Source organism: Narcine bancroftii, chromosome 3 (genome assembly GCF_036971445.1).
Source record: "Narcine bancroftii isolate sNarBan1 chromosome 3, sNarBan1.hap1, whole genome shotgun sequence".
NCBI lineage: Eukaryota > Metazoa > Chordata > Chondrichthyes > Torpediniformes > Narcinidae > Narcine > Narcine bancroftii.
The window spans coordinates 333,897,317-333,925,281 of record NC_091471.1 but is presented as its reverse complement, the minus strand read 5'-3'; the positions used below and the strand labels follow the sequence as shown (position 1 = coordinate 333,925,281).

The following is a 27,965-nucleotide window of genomic DNA, read 5'->3' as shown; positions in this document are numbered from 1 at the left end:
AAACTGGGTTCCCTGACTTACCTCTGAGGTAGGTCAGGGACCCGGTTGGATTCCAACAGTGTTGGCCAGGTCAGACCCTTTCAAACTGCCGCGTAACTGGAGTGCTAACCGGGCAAATTGCCTGGTTAACCCCATTTTATATGGCAGTTTGAAAGGGCCTACAGTCTAACATCTGTACTTTTCTGTTCTCTGCAGTTATCAGATGAAGCAAATAAAGACTGAACTTACAGCAATCGGAGCAGCTTTGGCACTCGTGGCCATCCCACTGCAGGGCTATAAAAGGTACAAGTTCCTGACTCAGCAGGAAGTGCACCTGCTCTGTGTCTCTGCAGTAAATGCACTCTGTTTTCTTGCAACTGCTCGTTATCACCCAGCCTCCCTGGGGTCTGTGGGTGTAGATTAATGGGTGTAGATACAGGAAATCATGAAAGTTCATGGAAAACTATACTTGGAGAAGAAGGTGGCCAAACTGAAACCAAAGTAATACGAAGCCCTGTTCAGGCCACATCAGAGTACTGTGTGCAGTTTTACCCCCCTACAGCTGGTGTGTAGCATATTCCATCCAAAAAATGACCCCAGCACCATTTTCCAGTTTAAACAGCATATTCCTCAATAACTGAAGCCTATCAATCTCTGTCTTGAATGTATTCAGCAACTGAGCTTCCACCATCCTTGTAGGCTGAGATTCTAAAAGATTCTTTGGCTGTAGGAATTTCTTTTCATCTCAGGCTCAAATAAGGATATCTTATTTTGAGATCATGACCTTTGGTCTAGGTCACCTCAGACATGGTACACTTTGTTTCCACACCCTTGCTGTTGAGCCTTATATGAATTTCGTAGGCTTCCAACAAACCTTCCAGATCTAACTAATGGTGGAACAGGCTGGAGGCTGCCGTACTAATTGTGGTCCTTTTTCTCAAGTGAATACCTCAAAATGAATAGTGAATGAACTCCACTAAATTAAAAGAAAATGGAAACATTTCTTACCTCTCCTGAAAAGAAAAGATGAGACCTTAAGGGAAGGAGAGCAATGTTATGGTAATTGAAGAGGGGAGCAGCGTGCATTGTACAGTGAGATTTAATCAAATAATGGCACAGATATCCTCAATGGTCTGTTGGTTCATCTCCCTTCCCAGTTCCAGGTCCATGGTCCTGTCGGCAGTCATTGAAATGTGTCGAGGTTTTCTGCCACCTCCACCTTCTCAGCCATTCATTGATTGAGTGGAAGGAAAGGGCCTCAATCCTCCTCCTGCAGTTTTTCTCCCAATTCACAAATCATCATCCCTGAATTAATGACCTCTTCGCTAAGGGAATTTTGGTCATTCATGACACCCCTCCTTGATCTGGAGTTTCATGTTACTCTTTTATCACCCAGATCATGAAATGTTGATGTGCTGAGATTGTAGAAGATGTTTTGTGGTTCTGATGGATTTGTTGAGGATTTGGATTAATGCATGTTGCAGGAATTCCCCTCAGTCCTCAGTCTTTTGGCTTTTCACTGTGATGCTCTGCACTTACTCCTTATTCTTCTCCTGGAGAGCGAACCTGGACATCACCAAACCTCTCTTCATCGGCGTGGTGAGTGTCCAGTCATCCATTGCATTGTTTGAAATGTGAAGAACTGTATTTACTATGTGATTCACCCTGCAATACCTACTGATTACATTTTGTACCTAGTCAATCAGATGACTGTATATTTCCAGGTATGAGCCAGAACAGTAAACAAGTATTAGCCATTGGCATCTTTATTTTTTTATTAAATTTAGAAATACAGCACAGTTACAGAGCTGTTCTAGCCCACGCTGACCAAATATACCCATGTGACTAATTAACCTATTAGCCCTGTGCATCTTTGGAATGTGGGAGGAAACCAGAGCACCCGGAGGAAACCCATGCAGGTCACGGGGTGAATGTACAATGTATATTCTGAAGCTGAAGCCTCTGCAACTGCACACACCTCTGTTCAATCCATCGGCAACCCGAACTCCAGTTCCAAAGCTTCAACACGATCAAGAAGCCTCCAGGGCCCGAGGCTCTTTGGGGGCTTTTCGGGAGCTCTTCTTGCCCTCAGCACCCTAAGGTATCTCAGTTCCATGACTCCTTCGACCGTGTTGCTGACCACCTGCAGCCGATGCGGGTCCTTCCGACCGTGTTGCTGATCACCTGCAGCTTGTGTGGGTCCTTCAACTGCTGAGCCCCATCCTGTAGGATCGTATCTTTTGATTTTCCTTTACAAATTTTCCCAATTTCTGGTGCTCTGCACTTGTCCACTGCTCCCCAGAGTCTGCAACCTCTCATGGCTGCTGCCAAGCATAGGTGCTGCCATCTTGGGCATAGACGGCAAGGTTGCAAGATTTTAATTAAAAATAAAACATCGTTGGCTCTTTTAACAGGGTGTTTAAAGTCTGTATGGAATCACTGGCATTCGGTCTGGGCGGTTGGACCCAGTGGAGCAGCACTGTGTCTCTGCTCCCTTCTCTCCTGTGTCCACACCAGTAGCAGTGTTATTGTTACAGTAGCTCCAACAGTGCTGCCATTTCCCTGTAATTGCCTCGCTGAATATCTAACTGTTGCTTAACTTTTGCATTCAACACTTGGTGCAAAAAAAACTGAACTTCATTTTTGCTGGGTTGAGTCTGTTTCGCTGTCCTACACTTTGGGGTTAACCCTGGGGATAACTTCGTTATGTTGGGAAGATCTCTCATAGTTCAGGCTCTGATACAGAAGATCAGTGTCCTAATATCTCTCTGAATTACTCCTAGGATTTGGTTCATCTTGTATCTTGGTGACAAAAACTGAATACAATTCAAGATCCTATCACCTTTGGGTGCAGTAGGAACATATGGATGTAGCCTAGAGGTCAGGTAATATGCTCATAATTCACTCTCCATGTTAATTTCTGCTGTGAAGAGGGGGATATTGATATGCCATGTTGTTGTTACAGTTAGGAGTTGAAGTTGAAATTTTAGTCCCAATAGTGTAACTGATTTGAGGTTGTGGTATCTAACCATACCAGATCTGCAGTGTAACGAGGGTACTCACTTGACTTGAGGAATAGGCTGTAAAAAGCAGGGGAGGGAAAGGGGAAAATTGCAATATCAGACAAAATTAAAATTATCGGTGAAAATATGCTGCTTCTGTTGTTTTGTAAACGCCACTCAGTTCCTGTTATTGGAAAGAAATAGGGTGCCAGCGGAAAAGGAATGTCCATAAGTGGGATTTGTAGTCACCGTGGTTTTTTAAGTGGACCTTATTGAGGAGGGAACTCCAATGCACATAAACAAGAATGGCAGAGCTGTAGAACAGAGATTCCTGAGTAAAGGCCACTGAAAGATGTTAATTTTGAAATGACCACAACCCAATGTTGGTCCTGTCACAAACACCTGGATAATGGTTGAACAAGGTTTGGAAATTGGTTCAGATAGAAACAGCAGAGCTTGTTTAGTTTGTGGAAGGCAGTACTTGGATCTAGAGGTGACCGAGGCACGGACAAGCAGGTGAGCTGGGGCATGGATGATGATTATGTTGTAGAGGCCGACTGGAATGAAGTGGTCAGATGGAACGTTGAGGTTGTGATGTTCGATTCAGCCTCGCAATAGGTGGGATGGGATGGATTTTTTTTGCTGGGAAGTAAAATTTATGGAGGGCACCTTCATTCTTCCCAGATTTTAGTTGGGGGAGGTTTTAGTTCAGATAATCAGTCTGATGACAAGTATGATTTACTTTATCTGGACACAAAACAAAAGACAAATTATTATTGTATATAACATTCTGAGAGGGTAGATGGCCAGTATCAGTTTCCCATATAGGGGCCTAAAATTAGAGGGCATAGGTTTAAAAGGATCTGAGGGTATATTTTTCACAGAAAGAATGAGCTACTGGAGGAGGAAGAGGAAACAGAAGCAGGAACAGCATTCAAGGGGGATCTGGAGAGGGATATGGAATTAATGTCAGTAAGATGAGCAACAAGGCATGATAGTGGCCATTGACGCAGTGGGCCAAAGGACCTGTTTCTAGGCCGAACAGCTCCATGACAATTAACTGTGTAGCAAGGTGGTCATGAGAACATGAACCTGAAGGTGGAGTTGTGAAGGGACAAAATCTAAATAAGAAATTGAAGAGGACCAAGAAATGTGAATGAAAATTAATGAGCCTGAAAACTGCTGAATCTCAAACACCTGATGATTTGGATGAAAAAGGCTTCAAGAAAATATAGACAAGCTGAGTGAGTGGAAAGCAATATGGGAGATCAAATATAATTTAGACAAAAGTGAGTTATTTTTTTTAATAATGAGAGACTGGGAAATGTTGATATTCAAATGGACCAGATACCCTGAGATACAGGGCATTGAAAGCTAACAAAGAAGGACAGTTGGTGCACACCACAGAACACCACTACTGTAGCGGCTGCTACTGCTGGAGAGATTATGCTTAAAGAAGAGACACACCCTACGGGAATGAATTCAACACTGGTTTATTGTGCTGGAAGCTCTGCTTATAAAGGGCTCAGAAACCCATCTCTGACATCATCATGCCACCCGACTGGTGACATTATGATCTGCTTCCTGGGATTGGCTGTTTAGCATTATCCGGGAAGCAGCCAATCGGTGAGCCCCTCTCATCCCCAGGTGTGGCTGCTTTCCTAGCTCCACCCGATTGGCTGCCACTGGCCAGCCCATCGGAGTGGGGCAATGCAGCCGCGTGCTGCTGAGTCAAGTATCAACTTCAAAGTACGTAGCCCGTCTTGGCCGGCTGTGTAAGCTGGGGGCTCCCAGTGTCGGATTGACGCTTCAAGCGTGGTGCGGTCGGTGGCCTGCTACACTATACAGAAACAGGCCCTTCTATCCATCTAGTCCATGCCAAATTATTTATTCTGCCTAGTCCCATTGACTTGCAGCTGGACCATAGCCCTCAATCCCCCTTCCATCCATGTACCTATCCAAATTTTTCTCAAACGTTGAAATTGAATCCGCATCCACCACCTTTTCTGGCAGCTCATTCCACACTCCCACCATTCACTGCGCTGTTGTTCTCCTAATATTCCTAAATATTTCACCTTTCACCCCTAACCTATGTCCTCTTGGTCTTGTCTCACTCAACCTCAGGGGAAACAGCCTGTTTGCATTTACCCAATTTTTACCCTCATAATTTTGAATACCTCTATCAAATCTCCCCTCAATCTCTGACACTCCATGGAATAAAGTCCTAATTTTTTCAACCTTTCCCTGTAATTCAGCTTTTCAAGTCCCGTGCAAAAATCCTTGTAAATTTTTCCTACACTCTTTCAATTTTATTGCTCTCTGTCCTGTAGCTAGATGACAAAAACTGAACACTGTACTCCAAATCTGGCCTCACCGATGTCCTGTACAATTTCAACATCACATCCCAATTCATGTACTCAATACTTAGATTTATGAAGGCCACTGTGCCAAAAGCTCTCTTCAAAACCTATCATCCTGTGAGTGACGCCATTTTCAGGAAGTTAATGTATCTATACTCCCAGATCCCTCTGTTCTACGGCACTTCTCAGTGCCCTACCGCCTACCTTTGTTCTACTTTGGTTAGTCTCTTCTCTCTCTTTGGCTTGGCTTCGCGGACGAAGATTTATGGAGGGGGTAAAAAGTCCACGTCAGCTGCAGGCTCGTTTGTGGCTGACAAGTCCGATGCGGGACAGGCAGACACGATTGCAACGGTTGCAAGGGAAAATTTGTTGGTTGGGGTTGGGTGTTGGGTTTTTCCTCCTTTGCCTTTTGTCAGTGAGGTGGGCTCTGCGGTCTTCTTCAAAGGAGGTTGCAGCCCGCCAAACTGTGAGGCGCCAAGATGCACGGTTTGAGGCGTTATCAGCCCACTGGCGGTGGTCAATGTGGCAGGCACCAAGAGATTTCTTTAGGCAGTCCTTGTACCTTTTCTTTGGTGCACCTCTGTCACGGTGGCCAGTGGATAGCTCGCCATATAACACGATCTTGGGAAGGCGATGGTCCTCCATTCTGGAGACGTGACCCATCCAGCGCAGCTGGATCTTCAGCAGCGTGGACTCGATGCTGTCGACCTCTGCCATCTCGAGTACTTCGACGTTAGGGGTATAAGCGCTCCAATGGATGTTGAGGATGGAGCGGAGACAACGCTGGTGGAAGCGTTCTAGGAGCCGTAGGTGGTGCCGGTAGAGGACCCATGATTCGGAGCCGAACAGGAGTGTGGGTATGACATCGGCTCTGTATACGCTTATCTTTGTGAGGTTTTTCAGTTGGTTGTTTTTCCAGACTCTTTTGTGTAGTCTTCCAAAGGCGCTATTTGCCTTGGCGAGTCTGTTGTCTATCTCATTTGATTTTCATTGATTTTCAAAGCACTTAAACTTTTTTTTATTATTTTTTTTTAATTTTTTTATTTTTCACACCATAAATCACATTAGCCATGATACACACTTTTTCTTTTTCACACATATACAGTGACTTTTTCTCCCCCCCCCCTCCCTCCCTCCTCCCAAGCCACCCCCCCACCCCCCCCCCCCCCATCCATTTTAGGTATACAATCTAGGTTACATTAAACCAGTCAAACAATGTTGTCATTCAACAAAAATACACCAGAAATTCTACTGAGTCCATTCTTTTCTTTCCTTCTCCTTCCATCAACTTAGGTAATGTTTGTCCCCGGTAGGTTTTCGCTATTGTATTTAATGTAAGGCTCCCATATTTGTTCGAATATTTCAATATTATTTCTTAAACTATATGTTATTTTTTCTAATGGAATACATTTATTCATTTCTATATACCATTGTTGTATTTTCAAATTATCTTCCAATTTCCAGGTTGACATAATACATTTTTTTGCTACGGCTAGAGCTATCTTAACAAATCTTTTTTGTGCATCCTCCAAATCAATTCCAAATTCTTTGTTTTTTATGTTACTTAGGAGAAAGATCTCTGGATTCTTTGGTATATTGTTTTCTGTTATTTTATTTAATATCTGATTGAGATCTTCCCAAAATTTTTCTACTCTCTCACATGTCCAGATTGCATGAATTGTTGTTCCCATTTCTTTTTTACATCGAAAACATCTGCCAGATACTGTTGGGTCCCATTTATTTAACTTTTGAGGTGTAATGTATAGTCTGTGTAACCAATTATATTGTATCACACGTAGCCTCGTATTTATTGTATTTCTCATTGTTCCAGAACATAATTTCTCCCATGTTTCGTTTTTTATCTTTATATTTAAATCTTGTTCCCATTTTTGTTTAGTTTTACCATTTGTTTCCTCATTCTCCTTTTCTTGCAGTTTAATATACATATTTGTTATAAATCTTTTGATTAACATTGTATCTGTAGTCACATATTCAAGGTTACTTCCCTCTGGCAAACTCAAATTGCTTCCTAATTTATCCTTCAAGTAGGATCTCAGTTGGTAATATGCCAGCGCTGTATCTCCAGTTATATTGTACTTATCTCTCATTTGTTGAAAGGATAAGAATCTATTTCCTGAAAAACAATTTTCTATTCTTTTAATCCCTTTTTTTTCCCATTCTCTAAAGGAAAGGTTATCTATTGTAAAAGGGAGTAACTTATTTTGCGTCAATATTAGTTTTGGTAATTGATAATTTGTTTTATTTCTTTCTACATGAATCTTCTTCCAAATATTGAGGAGATGATGTAATACTGGAGAAGTTCTATGTTGTACCAATTTTTCATCCCATTTATATAATATATGTTCAGGTATCTTTTCCCCTATTTTATCTAATTCTAATCTCGTCCAGTCTGGTTTTTCCCTTGTTTGATAAAAATCTGATAGGTATCTTAATTGTGCGGCTCTATAATAATTTTTAAAGTTTGGCAGTTGTAAGCCTCCTTGTTTATACCATTCTGTTAATTTATCTAGTGCTATCCTCGGTTTCCCCCCTCTCCATAAAAATGTCCTTATTATTTTCTTTAACTCTTTGAAGAATTTTTCTGTCAGTTGTATTGGCAATGCCTGTAATCGGTATAATATCCTTGGAAAAATGTTCATTTTAATACAGTTTATCCTTCCTATTAGTGTTAGTGGTAGATCTTTCCAATGCTCTAAATCGTCCTCTAATTTTTTCATTAGTGGATAATAATTGAGTTTATATAATTGGCCTAGATTTTTGTTTATTTGTACACCTAGGTATCTTATTGCCTGCATTTGCCATCTAAATGGAGATTCCTTCTTAAATTTTGAGAAATCCGCATTATTCATAGGCATTGCTTCACTTTTATTTACGTTTATCTTGTAACCCGAGACTTCTCCATATTCCTTCAATTTCTTATATAATTCTTTTATTGATAGTTCTGGTTCTGTTAAGTACACTATAACATCATCCGTAAATAGACTGATTTTATATTCCTTGTCTTTTATTTTTATTCCTTTTATATTATTATCTATTCTTATCAATTCTGCTAGTGGTTCTATAGCTAACGCAAACAATAAAGGTGATAGTGGGCATCTCTGCCGCGTTGACCTGCTTAAGTTAAATTGCTTTGATACATGTCCATTTACTGTCACTTTCGCTAACGGTCCCTTATATAATGCTTAATCCAATTAATATACTTCTCCGGTAAACTGAATTTTTGCAATACTTTGAACAAATAATTCCATTCTACTCTGTCGAAGGCCTTCTCTGCGTCTAAAGCAACTGCTACTGCAGGTGTTTTATTTCCTTCTACCGCATGAATTAAGTTAATAAATTTACAAATATTGTCTGTTGTGCGTCTTTTTTTGATAAATCCAGTTTGGTCTAAATTTACCATTTTCGGTACCTGTTCTGCTAATCTGTTTGCTAATAGTTTAGCTATTATCTTATAATCTGTGTTTAGCAAAGATATTGGTCTATATGACGCTGGTGAAAGTGGATCTTTCCCTTGTTTTAGTATTACTGTAATTATTGCTGTTTTACATGAATCTGGTAAGCTTTGTGTTTTATCAATCTGGTTGATTACATCCAGGAGGGGCGGAATTAATAAGTCTTTAAATGTTTTGTAGAATTCTATTGGAAATCCATCCTCTCCTGGTGTCTTATTATTTGGTAATTTTTTTATTATCTCTTGTATTTCTACTGTTCCAAATGGTTCTGTTAATTTATTTTGTTCCTCTATTTGGTAGTTCAATTTTAGTCAAAAATTCATCTATTTTCCCTTCTTTCCCTTCGTTTTCAGTTCGGTATAATTGTTCATAGAATTCTCTAAAGTTTTCCTTAATTTCTTTTGGATTATATGTAATTTGTTTGTCTTTTTTCCTTGATGCCAATACCATTTTCTTAGCTTGTTCTGTCTTAAGCTGCCATGCTAGGATTTTGTGCGTTTTTTCACCTAGTTCATAATATTTCTGTTTTGTCTTCATTATATTCTTCTCTACCTTATATGTTTGTAATGTTTCATATTTTATTTTTTTATCCGCCAATTCTCTTCTTTTAGTTGTATCTTCCTTCATTGCTAATTTTTTTTCTATATTTACTATTTCCCTTTCCAACTGCTCTGTTTCCTGATTATAGTCCTTCTTCATCTTGGTTACATAACTTATTATTTGCCCTCTAATGAATGCTTTCATTGCATCCCATAGTATAAACTTATCTTCCACTGATTCCGTATTTACTTCAAAATACATTTTTAATTGTTTTTCAATAAATTCTCTAAAATCCTGCCTTTTAAGTAACATGGGGTTTAATCTCCATCTATACATTCTTGGAGGGATGTCCTCTAGCTTTACTGTCAATATTAAGGGTGAATGGTCCGATAGTATTCTAGCTTTATATTCTGTTTTTATTACTCTATCTTGCATACTAGCTGATAACAAAAATAGGTCTATTCTTGAGTATGTTTTATGTCTAGCCGAGTAGTATGAATTTTCTTTTTCTTTTGGGTTTTGTATCCTCCATATATCCAAAAGTTTCATTTCTTGCATTGATTTAATTATAAATTTGGTTACTTTGTTCTTTCTGTTAATTTTTTTCCCAGTTTTATCCATATTTGAATCCAAATTCAGGTTGAAATCCCCTCCTATTAGTATGTTCCCTTGCGTATTAGCTACCTTCAAAAAGATATCTTGCATAAACTTTTGATCTTCTTCGTTAGGTGAATATACATTAAGTAGATTCCAAAACTCCGAATATATCTGACATTTTATCATTACATATCTCCCTGCTGGATCTATTATTTCGTCTTCTATTTTAATTGTGCCTATTTTAATTGGCACATTTTTACTAATTAATATAGCCACTCCTCTTGCTTTTGAATTATACGATGCTGCTGTTACATGTCCTACCCAATCTCTCTTTAATTTCTTGTGCTCCAATTCAGTTAAGTGTGTTTCTTGGACAAATGCTATATCAATTTTTTCTTTTTTCAGTAAATTTAGTAGTTTCTTCCTTTTAATCTGGTTATGTATTCCATTAATATTTAAAGTCATATAGTTCAGCGTAGCCATTTTATACTTTGTTTATCTTCTCTATCTGTTTTTCCATCATTACCTTTCCTCCTTTTCCATTTCTGTTTTCTTATTTTAAACCCTTTATAAGACAACATTCCTACAACATCAAACATTTTCCTTATTCTCCTATTTATATCTTCTTTAGCCCCAATCTCCCCTTCCCCTCCTGAGTTGCCCTTTATCCCTTGTCGGACAACCACATCTCCCCTCTCCATTTGGGTTTGCGAATTCACTCGCAAGCGTCAACTGATTTTGCAGTGACCGCTATTCCCCCCCACCCAGCCCCCCCAGAAAAGATTTCACTTTTCATATGTAACAAAGGTCACTCTTTTAATTCCCTCCTTATTCTCTCTATTCCATTACCTTCCCTTATTAATTCTTGTCTATACTATCTATATTTTCCTCTAAGTACAGATACATTCACGTATGCACATTATATCTATTCACTCTTATACCTCTTTACCCACATACATATCAATCGTGATCATTTTTACTCTCTTCACCCGTCTTCATCCCTCCGTCTATTTTGTAATTGTTCTGCAAATTTTCGTGCTTCTTCTGGATCCGAGAATAGTCTGTTTTGTTGTCCTGGAATAAATATTTTCAATACCGCTGGATGCTTTAGTATAAATTTATACCCTTTCTTCCATAAAATCGCCTTTGCTGTATTGAACTCCTTTCTCTTCTTTAGGAGTTCAAAACTTATATCTGGATAAATGAAGATTTTTTGCCCTTTATACTCCAGTGGCTTGTTGCCCTCTCTTACTTTTTCCATTGTCTTCTCCAGTACCTTTTCTCTTGTAGTATATCTTAGGAATTTTACTAAAATAGATCTTGGTTTTTGTTGTGGTTGTGGTTTAAAGGCCAATGCTCTATGTGCCCTTTCTATTTCCATTTCTTGCTGTAGTTCTGGACATCCTAGGATCCTAGGGATCCAATCTTTTATAAACTCCCTCATATTCTTGCCTTCTTCATCTTCCTTAAGGCCCACTATCTTTATGTTATTTCTTCTGTTATAATTTTCCATTATATCTATTTTTTGAGCTAACAGTTCTTGTGTCTCTATAGCTTTTTTATTAGATTCCTCCAATTTCTTTTTTAAGTCTTCTACCTCCATTTCTGCTGCTACTGCCCACTCTTCCATCTTGTCCATTTTCTTTCCCATTTCTGTTAAGGTCATATCTATTTTATTTATTTTCTCTTCTGTGTTGTTTATTCTTCTTCTTAAATCATTAAATTCCTGTGTTTGCCATTCTTTAAATGACTCCATGTATCCTTTAATAAGAGAAAGTACAACCTTTATCTTGCCTTTCCCTTCTTCTTCTATTTCACTGTACTCTTCCTCTTCTTCTTCCTCTGGGTTGGCCATCTGTTGTTTCTTTGTTCCCCTTTTCTTCTCTTCTTTCTTGTTTCCATTGTCTTCTATGTTCTCCTCTTGCTGCAGGTGTTCTGCAGCTGTCGTTGCCGGCTGTGGAGATCGACTCCCCAGCTGGTCCCCCCTCCCGTCGGTGTGTTTTTTTTCATGCGCGGTTGCGCACTTTTACTCGGCTCAGCGAGCCATTTTTGTAGTCCACTTTCTACCGACCTGAGGGAGCGGGTTTCTCTCTCCACCGCGGGCCTCTTCGAACAGGTAAGACCTTCTCCTTCTTCTTCCGTTGTCTTCTCTTCCTCTCTTCTTACCGTTGCTTTCGATTTTTCTTTTTTTGTCGCCATCTTCTTTCCACCTTTATACTCACTTTTCTTTAACTTTTATTTCTGTGCCTTTGTGTTTTCCTTTGTTTTTCCCGACTTTTCTGGAGAGGGCTGGAGTTCACCGACGGCCACTACTCCATCACGTGACTCCCCGTAAAGCACTTCAACTTGACTGCATTAAATTCCATCTGCCATTTTTCCAGCTGATCCAGATCCCTCTGCAAGCTTTGAAAACCTTCTTTACGGTCCGCTACACCCCCAATCTTTCGTCACCTGCAAATTTGCTCATATAATTTACCACATCATTACCAGATCATTAAAATAGATGACACTTTTCTGGTAACCGCCTTGAAAAACTTTATAATATTGGTTAGATGTGTCCTACCATGCACAAAGCCAAGAATTGCTAGAGGAATTCAGCAGGTCAGACAGGTAGAAATGGTCAGTCAATGTTTCAGGTCTGAACTCTTTATCAAGACTAAGAAAGAGTAGGTGAACTTGCATATATAAAAGGGGGAGAAGCTGGGATGGGAGACCAGAAGTGATAGTTATAGAACAGAGTTACAGATGGTGATTTGGAAAGGAAATTGTCCTTTGCTATTTGTTGCAGCAGGATTTGATTACAGGAGTAAAATTATTTTGCTATAGAGTCTACTTTGTAGTAAGACATTCTTACTCTTGACAGGACAAAGTTAAGACCCATGGTAATCTTCAAACGCGAAATTAAACCTAAAATAAAATTCTCTGTGGCCATTTTTATACATTTTCATGAAAAAGGATGGATGGGTAAAAATGGTGTAAAACTATGGATAGACAATATGTGGAACAGATGGCCAGACAGTTTAAGCAAAGAACGGAGTTTGCTGGTCTGGGATATGTTTCGTAGCCACTTAACTGAAAACAGAGATAAAGAGTCAGTCCTAAAATAATTACTGTATATTTCGGTGTATAAGTCAAGTCGTGAAATCCAAAATCTCTCAAAAAAGGGAGTCGACTTATATGCTGGATATACCTTTGAGATTTAAAATTCAGCTCAAAATCCAATCCATACTGATTCAGCGTATATCAACCCATGAAAAAAACAATTTGACGTATAAGGCGACTCTTGAAAAACAAAAAACTGTGACAGATTTCCATTGAGATTTTTATTGAAAACAACAACACAATTAGAACCCTTCAAAATCACTCGCTATCATCGTCTGAGGCAAAAATGGCAGCATCCATACTCTCACTGTTAAAACAGTCATGATATGGGTCTGGTCCCAGTCTATATCTAATGAGGTGGTTTCATTGTTGTCAGTGTCCCATAACAACATCAATTGCACAAGAGATACTGCACTTTCTGAATGATTTTATCACAAAGTTACACAGCGCATCAAGCGTTGCAGCACGCATTGCCCCGCCTTTTGTAAACGACTTTTCTGCACTCAACATTATGTATTCCATTCCTCGTACACATGGTTTTTGAATGGCTTGTTCAAGCAGACATCAAGAGGTTACAATATAGATGTCAAACCATCCGAATAACCGCCATGTAAGTATTATGTAGGGCTAATTTACTTTTAGTGTTTTCAATTAAGTGGCTACGAAACATATTCCAGACCAGCAAACTCCGTTCCTTGCTTAAACTGTCTGGCCATCTTTTCCACATATTGTCTATCCATAGTTTTACACCATTTTCACCCATCCATCCTTTTTCATGAAAATGTATAAAAATGGCCACAGGGAATTTTATTTTAGGTGTAATTTTGCGTTTGAAGATTACCATGGGTCTTAACTTTGTCCTGTCAAGAGTAAGGATGTCTTACCACAAAGTAGACTCTATAGCAAAATAATTTTACTCCTGTAATCAAATCCTGCTGCAACAAATAGCAAAGAACAATTTCCTTTCCAAATCACCATCTGTAACTCTGTTCTATAACTATCATTTCTGGTCTCCCATCCCAGCTTCTCCCCCCTTTTATATATGCAAGTTCACCTACTCTATATTAGTCTTGATAAAGAGTTCACGCCTGAAACATTGACTGATATATCTCTGAAGAGTTGTTAATTAGAAATGTTAACTCTCTTTTCTTCACAGCTGCTGGCTGACCTGTTGAGAATTTCTGCCATTTTGTTTGGTATTGTAGTATGTAATATTAATTTAGTGGCAACATTTGTAATCCAAGGATTTGATATTTATTCTGAAAACCACATTTGATATTATTTGTTTTTTAAAAATACAGTGCTTACTTAAGTAAACGTCATTTGGTGCTAAGTAATTTGAAACAAAGTGTTATTGCTCTTTCATGAAATAAAATCAAGGTTTAACTGTTCATCGTTGTGACTTCTAAATTATTAGTAACGTTCATGATAAATTGCATTGCCAGTTTTTTCATGCAAGAAGACACTAAAATAATTTTTTAATGCAATTTATTACATGGAATACTGACAGCAGAGAGACTAAAACTGTTTCAGTTGAGTAGTTCTGTTGTGAATTTCAATTGTAGCTTTGAGTTCAATTGTTCACATTATCTGGGGATTTAAAATAGGGACTATAACTTGTAGTTTTCACCCTTTTGTTATTATTTAGACTTGTTCCAGGTTTTTTCCCCCTGTTTGAGGGGAAAGTTATTGAAATGAGGAAGGTGAAAGCACCTGAAATCTGAACAGGGAATATAGCATTAAATTATCACTAATCAACTTTAAGATATCGTGAAATTAGCAGTGCAGTAATGGGCAAGGAAGGAAATTTGAACAGATGTGGAACGAGCTGCCATCTGACATGGAAAATGTGGGCTTACTCTTTACCTTAATAATAAATTGGGTAGATACATGGATGGGAGAGGTCTGGAAGGTTATGGAATGAGTGCAAGTCAATGGGACTAGTGGAATGAAGTTTTAGCACAGACTAGAAAGGTCGAATGGCCTGTTTTCTGTGCTGTAGTTTTCGATGGTACTATGGAGAGGTGTGAAAAATGTGAATGCTGAACATGAGGTGCAAGACTTTTAAATCTCTTGGTTCCTGAGAGGCTATTTCTTTTTTCTGTCATGCTTGTCAATATTTTTGCAATATTTTTGTACTGCTTTTTATAAAGGGCAGCATGGTTAATGTAGTAGGGTGGCATATTTAGTGTAGCAGTTAGTTCAATGCTATTACATCACTAGGGGTTCAAATCACGTGCTGTCTGTAAGGAGTTGTACATTCTCCCTGCGTCTGAGTGGGTTTCCTCAGGTGCTCCAGTTTCCTCCCACCCTTCAAAACGAATCGGGGTTTTGGTTAATTGGACGGCAGTCTCGTGGGCAGAAAGAGCCTAATATAGTGCTGTATTTTTAAATTTTTAAAAAATAATTTAAAATTTGAAAAAATTAAAACTCACTTTTTTTTCTCATCCATTTTTAGTCACTGTTTGATGGTATCTAATGCTCAGGCCTGCTTATGTCCTTTCTATCAGTTTAATATTATCATGAGCCAAGTGAGAATGCCCTTTCCCAGAGAGTTTAGTTCCTCTTTAGAGACAGCATAGCATACTTTATTAATCACCTTTTCTGCTTCCCCTGGTTTAAGTCAACTCCCTTGTGTTTATGCCTGTCCTTACCCCTAATATTATTATCTTAGTCTTGCCCATTTATATGCATCTAGTTCTATTTGTTGCTGGGGAATGAGAGACCATCGATTACCAAGTAATGTGGAAGTTACATTCTTCCGACTGGACCTCTCCATAACACAGAATGCATTGCTAGCACACGTGCCAACTCACTCTCAGAAGAGGAGATAATGCCTCCACATGTAAGATTCCAAAAAAACTAAAATCTTTAGCGCTAAGCATTTGGAAGTATGTGATATCCATCTGATAGGTTTCCACAGCTTGTGTTTCACTCTAACCCTTGGTATTAACCCTTCATTGTCAAAGGCACAGATGTCTTCCATGTAAAACCATCTAATTTGCTTCACATATTCTAACACATTCCAAGGACAATTTAGGGCATCCTTGCAGAATAATGCTTAGTCTTGCTGTCTCACAACTCCTGGAGGTGCAGTTTCAATCTTGACCTCGTGCTGTTTGTGTGGAGTTTGCATGTTCTCCATGTGACTGCATTGCTCTTGCTTCCAATCTCAAAGACAGATTGGTAGGCTAATTAGCCAGTGTAGCTAGATGGCACGGGAAAGTGAATGGATGCAAATGCCTAGATAGTGTGGGTCATGAGGCTTGTGTGATTAAAACATTGTTAATTTTCTTTCTATAGGTTGAAAGATTCTGGTTGCAGAGTAATTTGGTGGTTTGTGTTCTGGCAGGCTGTGGTCTCGCTTCACTCGCCTCTTTGCTGCGAAGTGTAATGGGCTCTCACTCCCTTTGGCACTGGGCAGAGTGGCTCCCTGCCATCCTTCTTACTGCTTTCCAAATCCACCTGAACTATAGGTAAGGACCATTTTGCAAATGATCCTGCAGCAGCTGCTGATGGTGTCAGCTTGGCTGAGTGCATTCCTTGTCACTGATGGGTCTCTGACTGTGGGGTTAAGACCCACCCTGGAGAATTCAGGACAAAGTGTGGGTAAAGCTGAAGGAACTTCACTCTAACAGAGGTACTGTTTTCTGGCAGAGACATTAAAACATGAGCCTATTTGCCTTCTGAGATAGAGTTCAGCAGTCCTCTACTACTGTTGGGGCTGCCTCGAGCAACATCACCAGAATACAGAGTGTGATGATGATGCGATATGGGTCTGGGGTGTGCGCGTTGGCTTCCAGGTTTCCCCAGGGACTGCAATGGCTGGGACCCAAAAGGAGGTTTCTTTAACTACTGGATTGGAATGGGGAGTCATCGTGAATAGTTGAAACCAACATAACACTGAGAAGGGTTGGAAAGAGTTAAAATAAATGGAGCAAATCAAGGCAGCTCAAGGTTTCATTCAAAAACTCTGTAGATTGTTAGAGGCTGAGGGATGATGAACTCTCACAGATCTAACCCTGGTAAAGATGGGGAGGTGATGGTAGAGTACAAGTAGTGATGTGACTGAGAATGTACTTAAAACCCTGATCCTGTATCATAAATGACAAGGATGCTCCAAAGGTATGTGGACAAGAAAGGTTTAGAGGGACCTATGCCAAATGTAGGTAAATGAGGCAGCTTGGCTGATGTCTTTTTGGACGTTTACATACCATATTATTCTAAGACTCTCTGTTCCAATTGTCCTTGAGCAGGAGCTGATGAAGTAATCTTTTTGAACTGCTGCAATTCTACACACTGACTTTAGGTGGGCCATTGCAGGACTTTGACCCCATGATTAAGTCAAGATGATGTTTCTGTGTCAGGATAATGTGCCTACAGCCTTCATAGTACAAGTCACGAGTTTAAGAGTTCAGTTGGAGAAGCAATAATGAAATTTTGCAACTTATTTTGGAGATGATACACCCTGTGAACATTGCTGGAGGAGGGAGCGTATCATTTGGATGGGTTGTAAGTCGGTTGAGTGGTTTTGCTCTCATTGGCACTTATCTTGGAGGAGCATTCCATCACTCTGAATTGTACCATCAAGATTGTGGGAAGGCTTTGGGAGTCAGGATGTGTGTTACATGATGTAGTCTCTCATCATTCTTATAATTACAGTATTCACATTTCTGGTTCAGCCGCTTTTCATTTCAGCATCTTGCTGGGGAATTTAACATTAAAGAATGATAATGCTGTTGATCGTCAAAAAGAGGTAGGCATCTTGATGAAGATGGTTAATGCCTGGGAACCTATGTTACATAGCAGTGTCCCTAAATGTTGTCCAGGTCTTGCTGATGAAGGCAGAGTCTTGTGAATGATTGGACCTTGGACATTGCCCAAAAGAAATCCTGCAGCAATACCCTGGAGCTGAGTTATTGATCTCAAACAAGGATTCCTTTCTGTTGGGCGTGAGAGTTGAGAATTTGCTCCTAAATGATTCACAGGGGAAGATTCACAGGGGAAGATTCACAGGGGAAGATTCACAGGGGTCAGCTGAGCCCAAAATTTATAAAACTAGTGTCTGGGCAAACAGGTCTTGGCACAAATAAATATGAAGCAAGGCTGTGTGAAGATCTGTTGGAGAAGCCTTTTGCTCTGCTGTTTCCTTGGAAGGAAGGACTTCTTGTGAGTTGGCCTGGTCCTGAATCTTTGTTGTGATGGTTGAGATGTGCAGAAAATATTTCTCTATTCATTGTTTTCTCCAACAATCTTATTTTATTCAGGATCTGTGACAAAAGTAACAATGATGTTATAGACAAATTTGGCAGAAATCTTTTGGGTAGCATGCCCCTTAATGCTGTCATTCTGCTCCATGGAGACCTCCCAGGAAACTCTCTACGATACCTCCATTACTGTGAGCAGCAAAGACCTGACCTCAGCCTGGTGGATCAGGAGGTAAGAAATGGGATCTGCTAAGACAGAAGAAAGTCCAAGGGACAGACAGGCATCCAGAAGCATGATTCAGCTTAAAACCTCACATCAGCTGGTGACCCATCTTGTGGTGACAAGGAGACCATTCAGCCCATTAAGTCCAAGGCAATTTCCAGGAGAGCAATCCAATTAGTCCCATTCACCCGGTAACACTGTCTTCTCCCTCCTCCCTTTGGGTAGAAGATACATGAGTCTGAAAACATGAACCTTCAGATTCAAGGACAGCCTCTATCCGCCTCTTGAATGGACTTTCCATTAGTATAAGATGATGCCTTGCAGTGTTTGTACTTTTCTCTTTAACATCATGTCCTGCACTTTGGTTTTATTGTAAGACTATAGAACCATAGAACACTACAGCACAGCAAACAGGCCACTTGGCCCTTCTAGTCTGTGCCGACCACTATTTCACTAATCCTACTGACCTGCTCCCACTCCATAACCTTCCAGTCCTCTCCCATCCATGTATCTATCCAATCTATTTTTTAAAACTAAAAATTCGAACCAACATTCACATCAGATGGCAGCCCATTCCACACTCCCACCATCCTCTGAGTGAAGAATTTTCCCCTGATGTTCCCCCAAACCTTTCAGCTTAAAACTATGCCCTCTTGTATTTATCGCCCCCATCAAAGTGGAAAAAGCCTATTCACATCCACTCTGTCTATACCTTTTCATAATCTTGTAAACCTCTATCAAATCTCCCCTCATTCTTTGCTCCAAGGAATAAAGTCCTAACCTGTTTAATCTTTCCCTAACTCAACTCCTGAAGACCTGGCAACATTCTCATAAATCTTTCAACCCTATTAATATCCTTCCTGTAGTATAAAAAACTATATTTTTATGCTGGCACTATCTCCTGTACCATGTTGAGGTCTGCTGGAGGTACTCAGTTAATCAAACACGCTATCAGTGGGAGAAAAAGACTAGTTGATCTTTTGAACTGAAACTTTTCATGAGGACTAGGTGTATTGGAGCAGTGTAAAGAAGGCAGGGTGGGAGGGGTAAGATACCCCATACTGGATTTTCCAATCAGGCCAAGGTGAAACATGATGGACAGAGAAGTGGCAGGTGCCAGACAAAGGGAGTGAGAGGCAAGAGAAACAAAGAGGTCAGTGGAAGATGGAGGGGGAGGGGGGAATTGGAAACAAAGGCTACCAGTGCTGGGATCTAATTAGAGAAGGTGGGAATGGTGGAATGTAAAGAGACCAGATGGATCTGGTGGGGAGAAGAGAGCGGAAAAATTCAATGGGAAAATGGGATGGGGGGTTGTGGAACCAAAAAGGGAGGGCGGGTTGTGAGAATGGGTGGGAGGCTATGAAGGGATGTATGGGAATGGAACAAAAAAATGGCAGGGAAGTGCAGAAGAGGTACAGAAGAAGAGAGGGTCTCATAACCTGAATTATTTGTTTCTTCATAGTACAAGAACATAACTTGCTTTTTCTTCCTCTTCAGATGATGACGTACAACTGGTATTTGCCAAAACTGGCCAAGCACCTGCCCCATGTCTATTTCCCCGGAAACAGTTGGCAGCCTGTGCATGGGGAGGATTCTGCTCAGATTGTGACATTCAACCTACATCATTTGTTTAGTGAGAACAAAGAGTGAGTCACTGACAACATTTTACCCAATGAGCTTGAGCAGCTTGACTTCTTCATTCAACCAGGACAGGCAACTCCACATCACCTCCCTTTCTAGAAAGCTGGCCTTCACTGAATCTGGTTGAAATTTGTTGGGCATTCATGTGGTGGATGAGAGTATAGAAATATTGTCATAAATTAGGGATAATGGGGTTGTGGGTAACGTTAGCTGGATAAAGGGTTGGTTAAAGATCAGGGTGGGCAGGATGGGTAACAGTAATTAGTAAAGATGTTCAGCTGTTCACAACTTGTGACTTTGAGGAAAATCAGGTGGCCTGCTGCAAAGAGCAGGGATACTGGGATATGGACTGCTTGGAGTAATGAGAAATGGTCTAGAGTGTGGAGAAATGTGAGGTAATGGGTCTCAGCAAGGGGAATATTTTATAAATGGTGAGAAACTCAGATGTTGTTCAGAAAGAACAGAGCATTTTCATCAAAACAAAGATGCAGTTGGCGGAGGAAAGCAAACAATATGCTAGTTAAACAGCTTTAACAGCTAAAACGTTGAACTTTCTCGCCTTTGAGGTACAAAAGAATATCATTTAGATTAAGGCAGAAAATATGTCAGTGTTGGGGAGTAAAATACTGGAATCTGTAATTTCGGGACTGTCACTGGAAGAGGAAGAGTGAGGGACTCCGGAGACCTCTGAGTGTCAGGAACTAGCTTTGGTGAGTGCATTTAAAAAGGGAATGGTGGGCAATTTAAGGGTTAAACAGAACATTGAGTGGTGGGAGTGAATACTACTGATAAAGGGCAAGGACAAATAAAAAGAGGGAAGCTCAAGCGGAGCGGCCAGTGTAGAACAGCCAAGGTGTAAGTGTGGCTTCGGCGAGCAGAGGCTGAGAATGAGCGTGTTTCCAGTAAGGTAAGATCTTAGTATTTAACTAGGAATGGATAATAGAGACAGGAGCTGGGGCAGTGGAACGCTCCGAATGCAGCATGTGGGAAAGCTGGGGCAGTGGAACGCTCCGAATGCAGCATGTGGGAAACCTGGAACAGCACAATTGTCCCTGATGTCTACACCTGCAAGAGGTGCATCCAGCTGCATCTCCTGGAAGACTGAGTTAGGAAAATGGGGTTGAATGAACTGTGAATCATTTTGGAGGCAGTGATAGACAGGAGCTTCAGGGAGACAGTCACCCTAAAAGTCAGATAGCTGTTAGGAGAGGGAAGGGAAATAGGAAGACAGTGCAGAACACTACTGTGGCTATTCCCCTCAAACAATAAATATACTGTTTTGGATACTGTTTGCAGGGGGTGGGGGAACTATCTCCCAGGCACAAGCTGTAGTGGTCATGTCTCTGGCACAGAGACTAGCCCCTCAGGTCAGAAGGAAAGGGGGGGGGGGAGAAGAAGAGATTGGGGACTCATTGGTTAGACAAACAGATAAGAAGTTCTGTGAATGAGATCAAGGCTCTCTGATGGTATGTTGCTTCCTAGGTGCCAGGATCAGGTGCGTCTCTGATCATGTTCATAGCATTCTGAAGGGAGAGGGTGAGCAGCCAGATGTCATGATTCATGTGGTCTTGAACAGGGAATATAGGAAGTTAGAAGTTAAAAGGCAGGACCTCAAGGGTGGTAATCTCGGGATTGATGCCTGTGCCACATACCAGAGACAGTACGAATAGGAAGTTATGGCAGATGAATGTGTGGTTGAAGAGTTGGTGCAGGGGGCAGGAGTTCAGATTTGTGGTTCATTGGGATTTCTTCTGGGGAAGGTCTGATCTGTACAAATAGGACGGGAAAGGGACCAGTATCCTGGCAGGCAGGTTTGCTAGAGCTGTTGGAGAGGGTTTAAAGTTGTTTTGCCAGGGGGTGGGAACCAGAATGAGAGTGCAGCCAATAGGGTTGAAGGTCAAAAGCATGATGCCAGGTGTTTTGAACTTGTGACGAAGGACAGGCATGGGACAATACATAAATGTTGTCAGTTAGAAGGTTTGAAATGTATTTATTTCACTGCTGGGAGTATTCGGAATAAAGGGGATTTACTTAAAAGCATGGATCAGTACGTGGAACTACGATGTGGGCGTTACATAGACTTGGCTGGAAGAAGGGCAGGATTGGCTGATGGAGGTACCGGGGCTGAAGTATTTTAAAAGGAATAAGATGGGAGATACGAGTGGGGGAGTTGCATTACTGGTCAGAGATAGTATCACGACTATAGAAGGGGGGGGGGGATACTGCTGAGGGGGCAATGTTCCCTCTAATTTTTAGTAGTGTACACAAAAATCTTGTGCAATTTTTTTCCTGTGACAAAAGTATGTGCACATTGGATGCTTGTGCAAATATAAACTTGAAATTGTTTCAAGATAATTTTGCCACAGCCTATCTCTCATGGCTAATAAAACTGTATTGGCAGGTTTAGTTTAGTACAAGTATGATTGTATGCTACAAAGTAACATAGTATTCTATATAACTACATTATGTTAGGTACTGACCTTTTGTGTGCACAATAATTTCCTTTGTGCACTGGTTGCAAAGCGTGCATGCGCGCGCACAAGCACACAGCTTAGAGGGAATAGCGGGAGGGAGAGTCTCCTGAGACAGTGTGGGTGGAAGTCAGAAATAGAAAGGGAGCAATCACTGTACTAGGAGTAGTCTATAGACCCGATAGTCCTCGGGACACCAAGGAGCAGATATGCAGGAAGATTTTGGAATGATGCAAGAAAAACAGGTTTGTTGTTATGGGAGACTTCAACTTCCTTAATATTGATTGGCACTTTGCAAGAGGGATAGTTGAGGCTGAATTGGTCAGGTGTGTTCAAGAAGGATTCCTAACACAGTATGTGGACCAGCCAACAAGAGGAGAGGCCATACTGGATCTTTTCTGGGTAATGAGCCTGGCTAGGTGGTGGACCTCTTGGTGGGTGAACATTTTGGTGAGAGTGACCACAACTCCCTAAGCTTTAGCATGGCTCTGGATAGGGATAAAAGCAGACAAAATGGTAAAGTGTTTGATTGGGGAAGAGCTAATTACAATAGTATGAGGCAGGAACTAACGAGGGTAATTTGGAAACATGTTCAAAGGTGAAAATACAGAAGTAATATGGAAGAAGTTTAAGGACCACTTGTGCTGGGTTCAAGATAGGTTTGTCCCTTTTGGGACAGGGAAAAGATGGTAGGAAAAAGGAACCATGATTGACAAAACAGGAGAGGCAGCTAGTCAAGAGGAAGAAGGAAGTATACATTACATATAGGATGCTTGAGCCTAGTTGAGGTTTTTGTGGAGATAACAAAGAAAATCGATGAGGGTAGGGTGGTCTAAATGGATTTTAGTATGGCATTTGATAAGGTCCCCCATGAGAAACTTGTTCAGAAAGTCGTGTGGCATGGGATTCTTGACTGGATTTTTTTTTTAAATGGCTTGCATGTAGAAAACAGAGGGTAGTAGTGGAAGGAAAGTTTCCCGCCTGGAGGTCAGTGACTAGTGGAGTTTTGCAAGGATCTGTTCTGGGACCCCTGCCCTTGGTGATCTTTGTACATGACCTTGATGAGGCAGAAGGATGGGTCAGTAAGTTTGCAGATGATACGAAGGTTGGAGTTGTGGATGGTGTTGAAGGTTGTTGTAGATTACAAAAGGATATAGACAAGATGCAGAGTTGGGTGGAAAAGTGGCAAGATGGAGTTCAAACCAGTTGTGTGGTTTGATGCATTTTGGAAGACAAACCTGAAGGCTGAGTACAGGGCTAATGGTCGGTTACTTCAGAGCATGGAGGAACAGAGGGACCTTGGGTCCAAATCAATACATCCCTCAAAGTTGCTGCACAGGTTGATGGGATAGTTATGAAAGCCTATGATATGTTGGGCTTCATTAATAGGGGAATTGAGTTCAAGAGATGTCATGTTGCAACTCTACAAATCTCTAATGAGAGATGGAGTATTGTGTGCGGTTATGGTCACCTCATTATAGAATGCAGAAGCTATGGAGAGGATGTAGAGTGATTTACCAGAATGTTGCCTGGATTGGAAAGTGTCTTATGAGGCAAGTTTAGCAGAGCTGGGACCTTTCTCTTTGGAGCATAGAAGGATGAGAGGAGACTTGATCGAGGTCTACAAGATTCTGAGAGGTATAGATAGGGTGGACAGCCAGCACTATTTTTCCCAGGGCGGGAATAGCAAACACCAGAGGACATGTACAAAGTGAAGGGAGGAAAGTTTAGGGGGAGACATCAGGGGTAAGTTTTTTTTTAAAGTTTTGGGTGCCTGAAATGCCTTGCCAGGGTTGGTGGTGAGGCAGATTTTGAAATGATGCATTAGGGGCATTTAAGAGACTCTTAGACAAGTACGTGGATGGAAGAATAATAAGAGGATTACAAGGTAGGAATGGTTTAGTATTTTTTTTTAAGGAATGTATGAGTTGGCACATCAAAGGCCAAAGGGCCTGTACCGTTCTGTAATTTTCTTTGTACCAATCCACTTCTTCCCTTCTTTTCTCTTTCAAAATCCTATTTCTTGCTTGCCTTTTGTATTTGTGTTTGTCCCCCTCACATTTCACCCACCCCCCCCCCCAACCATCCATTAATAAAAATAACCAGTGGTTGTCACTTATTTGACTACGTTTTGAATGCATTTGGAGATCCTTCCTTGCAATGAAATCAAACCCTGCCAATGATAGGAAGCCCATCACCGTTTGTTGCCACCCATACATGGAATATCAGGATGGTAACTTGAAGAAACCCATAGAGCACACATGTCAAACTCTGGCCCGCGGGCCAAATTTGGCCCGCAAGATCATTTCAAAAATGTATTAGAGCTGGCCCGCCCTGCAGCGAGAGCCGATGCTGTTTTTTGGTAATGTCACCCCCACCATCCTCCCCCTTCATTGCACATCCTTCCCCATTGTAACACGAGAAATTGTAACACGAGAAGTCTGTCGATGTCATCAGCCGGCAAGCCGGTTGGAAGGCTCCCCGCACAACCAGTCACTTCTCCCACCTGTCGAGCGGTGCGGCGGATGGGCGAGCGCCTGTGATTGCCTGTCGGCGCGACGGGCATGGCAGGCTGCGCACGGCCCCCGGGCAGCGCGAGCCGCGCAATTGGCACCGGACGGCCCTTCCACAGCGCGAGCGCACTTCTCCCGGTCGCCACGGCCTTCAGCGCTTGCACCCGCACTGACCCCAGGGACGGCTGGTTCGGCCCTGCACGTGAAGAGAGAGATGGTGGCTGTCCGCAAAGGCTGATCGGCAGCGCGCTGGGCCTGAGTGGGTGGGTAAGCAGGGGTGGGCAGAGGGTGTAGGTGAGGAGTAATGGGCAGGGGAAGTTATGGTGGTGCGAGGGGCAGTTAGAGGGAGGGATGAGTAGAAGGAGGGGTGGATAGGGAAGAGGTAAAAGGGGAGGGGCAGGGTGAGTAGGGGAGGGGTGATTAGAGGGTGAGAGACGGGTAGAGGGAGGAACAGGTTGAGGGGAGAGGCAGTAGAGGGACGTGTATAGGATGGGATGGGTAGAGGCAGAGCGAGTGGAGTGAGGGGTGAGTAGAGGTTGGGTAAAGGACTGGTCAGGTAGAGGGATGGTGGGTCGAGGGTGAATAGAGGCCTAGAGCCTGAGGAGTGAGCAGGAAATGCTGAGTCCTGATGCAGGCCAAAATGGACACAGCCTGTGAATGCTGACTACATCTCCATAGGGTTCCCTCAGGTCAAGCAAAGGGTGAACTTGAGCTACCTACTCCTGACCTGTAACATTATCCTCCTAAAGTTATATTCTAAAGTTTAACATTACATATGTTGAAAGAAGAGAAAACATGCAGATGTTGTTGAAAATTTTCAATAAATATTTAGTTCGGCCCTCGACTTAGTCCAAGTTTTTAATTTTGGCCCTTCGTGAATTTGAGTTTGACACCCCTGCCATAAATGAAGGAATGAACAAGAGTAAACCTCCACACTAAAATTTCCATCTGCTCTAGATGGGAATTGCTTCCTTGATGTGAAACGAAGGTGCTTTGATACTCCAGAAGGCTGGAATTACTTCCACTTATTGACCTAAAATCCTGTGTTCTTTCAGTAAGGACATCTTTGTATGTATTGGGCTGCATGAAGGAGACTCCAGTTGGAAGCAGAGTTACTCCCTCTGGCCATGGGGGGTGTGTGAAAAGCTGGTACATTCCACCAGTCTATTCAGCCCTGAAAACTGGATCCAGCGCACCAAGTACTTGTACAACTGGACAGAGGAGTATGGCAGGTAGGTGTCATTGGTGTGCATTGTGGACCTGGGAGCTGTAATCAGTGGCATGTTACATGTTACAAGGGTGCAGGTGATTTAAGTTATTATCATTATTAGGGGAGTTAACTTCACAATAGGTATCAGTGTTATGGGACAGGACAGGAGAGTAGGTGTCAAATGGTTTTCAGGGCTGGGAGGAAATTGTCAGTGGAGCACTGGTCTGTGACTGGGATTTTAAGATGCGGTTGGAGGGTAGAAATCGTGCTATGTGGTAATCAAAAAGCAAAAGAATTGGAGAATATTAGAAATATGAGATAAAATCAAAAATAGTAAAACCTGTCTCTAATTCCTCCTGTATCAAATCTTCTCATAAGACCACTTATCATTTGTCATCTAATCACATCCTGCACCTTCATGTAGGCTTTCATTACCCAGCTTTTCATTAAAAAAATACCTATCATTCTTTTCCAATTAATGCATGAAGGTGGCTAACTTCTTACTTTATATTGGCGGGCCATATTTTTGTCCATTGACTCAGCTTGGTAACATTTCATTGAAGTCTCCTTGCATCTCTTCCACCTCTCATAATCCCAACAAACTGTTTTGTCAGCAAGCTTAGAAAATGCACAAATCTGACAGATCATGAATAGCTGGGGCCAAAATGGCATCTTCTGTCGACCTCACTAACCTCAGTCTGTTGACCTGAGAGAAAGCAGGTTATTTGTCAATTCAAGTTTATTGTCATCTGATTGTACAACCCAACAAAACAGCGTTCTCTGGTTCTTAATTTTTCCCAGTTATTTCAGATACAATTTAACTTCTTTCTTACAAGTACATGTCTAATTCACAAGTGTACTTTGATTTGAAGAACTGAAGGATTTTGGGGAATATAATTTTGATTGTTTTTCTCTATCCCAGGGGTCTCAAACTTGCGGCCTGCAGGCCAACTGCGGCCTTCGAGATGATAGTTTGTGGCCCCACCTTAATATGAAAGTTTAATGTTAGTGCAGCCCGCGAGTTTGATACAATTGGCACTTTTCAGTGTTGTGTGGTGGGGTATATTGCTCTCGGAGGTGGGACATCGGCTGGGCTTATTGCGAATATAAGCATATTTGTGTGCATTTTCTATTTGTCATTATATGCACGCGGCACATGCGCAATTTCCGCGGCCGCTCCCGCTTCACGCGCGAACTTCAATAAGTCCAAGTACAGGTCCAGACTTACTGACGAGCATCTTCAAGCACTACTGAGGGTCTCAACTGCCTCCTCCCTTAAGCCAAATGTGGCTCGGCTATGCGAGAGGAAGCGCTGCCAGATCTCTAGCAGTAAGAAATAGGCAGAAGAAGACATGTTCATAACAGTTTATGTTCAATGTTCCATTCACGTTCAGTAAGTTAAAGAACTGTTAATACACACATTTGAATCTGAATATTAATTACATTTCTCCAGTCAGCAACTATATGTGGTTTCTTCAGTCTTCTATATCTGCTGTATTATTATTATTTTCATTTTATTTATTTATTACTGATTGATTTTATTTTTTTTTCTTATGAATTGTTAATTTATTTATTTTTTCATCTTATTTTGTGTTTAAAAAAATAAAAATAAAGACATTTGATAACATTGGAATGTTTTTGTAAGAA

At 41.3% G+C, this 27,965-nt stretch overlaps 1 protein-coding gene and 1 long non-coding RNA gene across 6 annotated transcripts in view; one reads left to right on the top strand and one right to left on the bottom strand.

The window, feature by feature from the left end:
- Positions 1-27,965, top strand: part of tmem260 (transmembrane protein 260) — an 81,726-nt gene that overhangs the window by 50,938 nt on the left and 2,823 nt on the right. For 4 of the 5 annotated variants that reach the window (XM_069929362.1, XM_069929359.1, XM_069929360.1 and 1 more), the window contains 6 exons: positions 196-282; positions 1,464-1,578; positions 16,357-16,529; positions 18,321-18,492; positions 19,981-20,129; positions 26,164-26,340. In XM_069929362.1, the coding sequence (XP_069785463.1) occupies positions 196-282; positions 1,464-1,578; positions 16,357-16,529; positions 18,321-18,492; positions 19,981-20,129; positions 26,164-26,340 (873 nt within the window). The remainder of the gene's footprint in view (positions 1-195; positions 283-1,463; positions 1,579-16,356; positions 16,530-18,320; positions 18,493-19,980; positions 20,130-26,163; positions 26,341-27,965) is intronic. The other variant, XM_069929363.1, reaches the window with a different exon arrangement.
- LOC138759247 (uncharacterized) lies at positions 14,525-20,144 on the bottom strand. Its single transcript, XR_011354674.1, has 2 exons — positions 19,923-20,144; positions 14,525-18,323 (listed from the first exon to the last, which is right to left on the bottom strand). It is a non-coding gene; the product is annotated as an uncharacterized lncRNA (long non-coding RNA).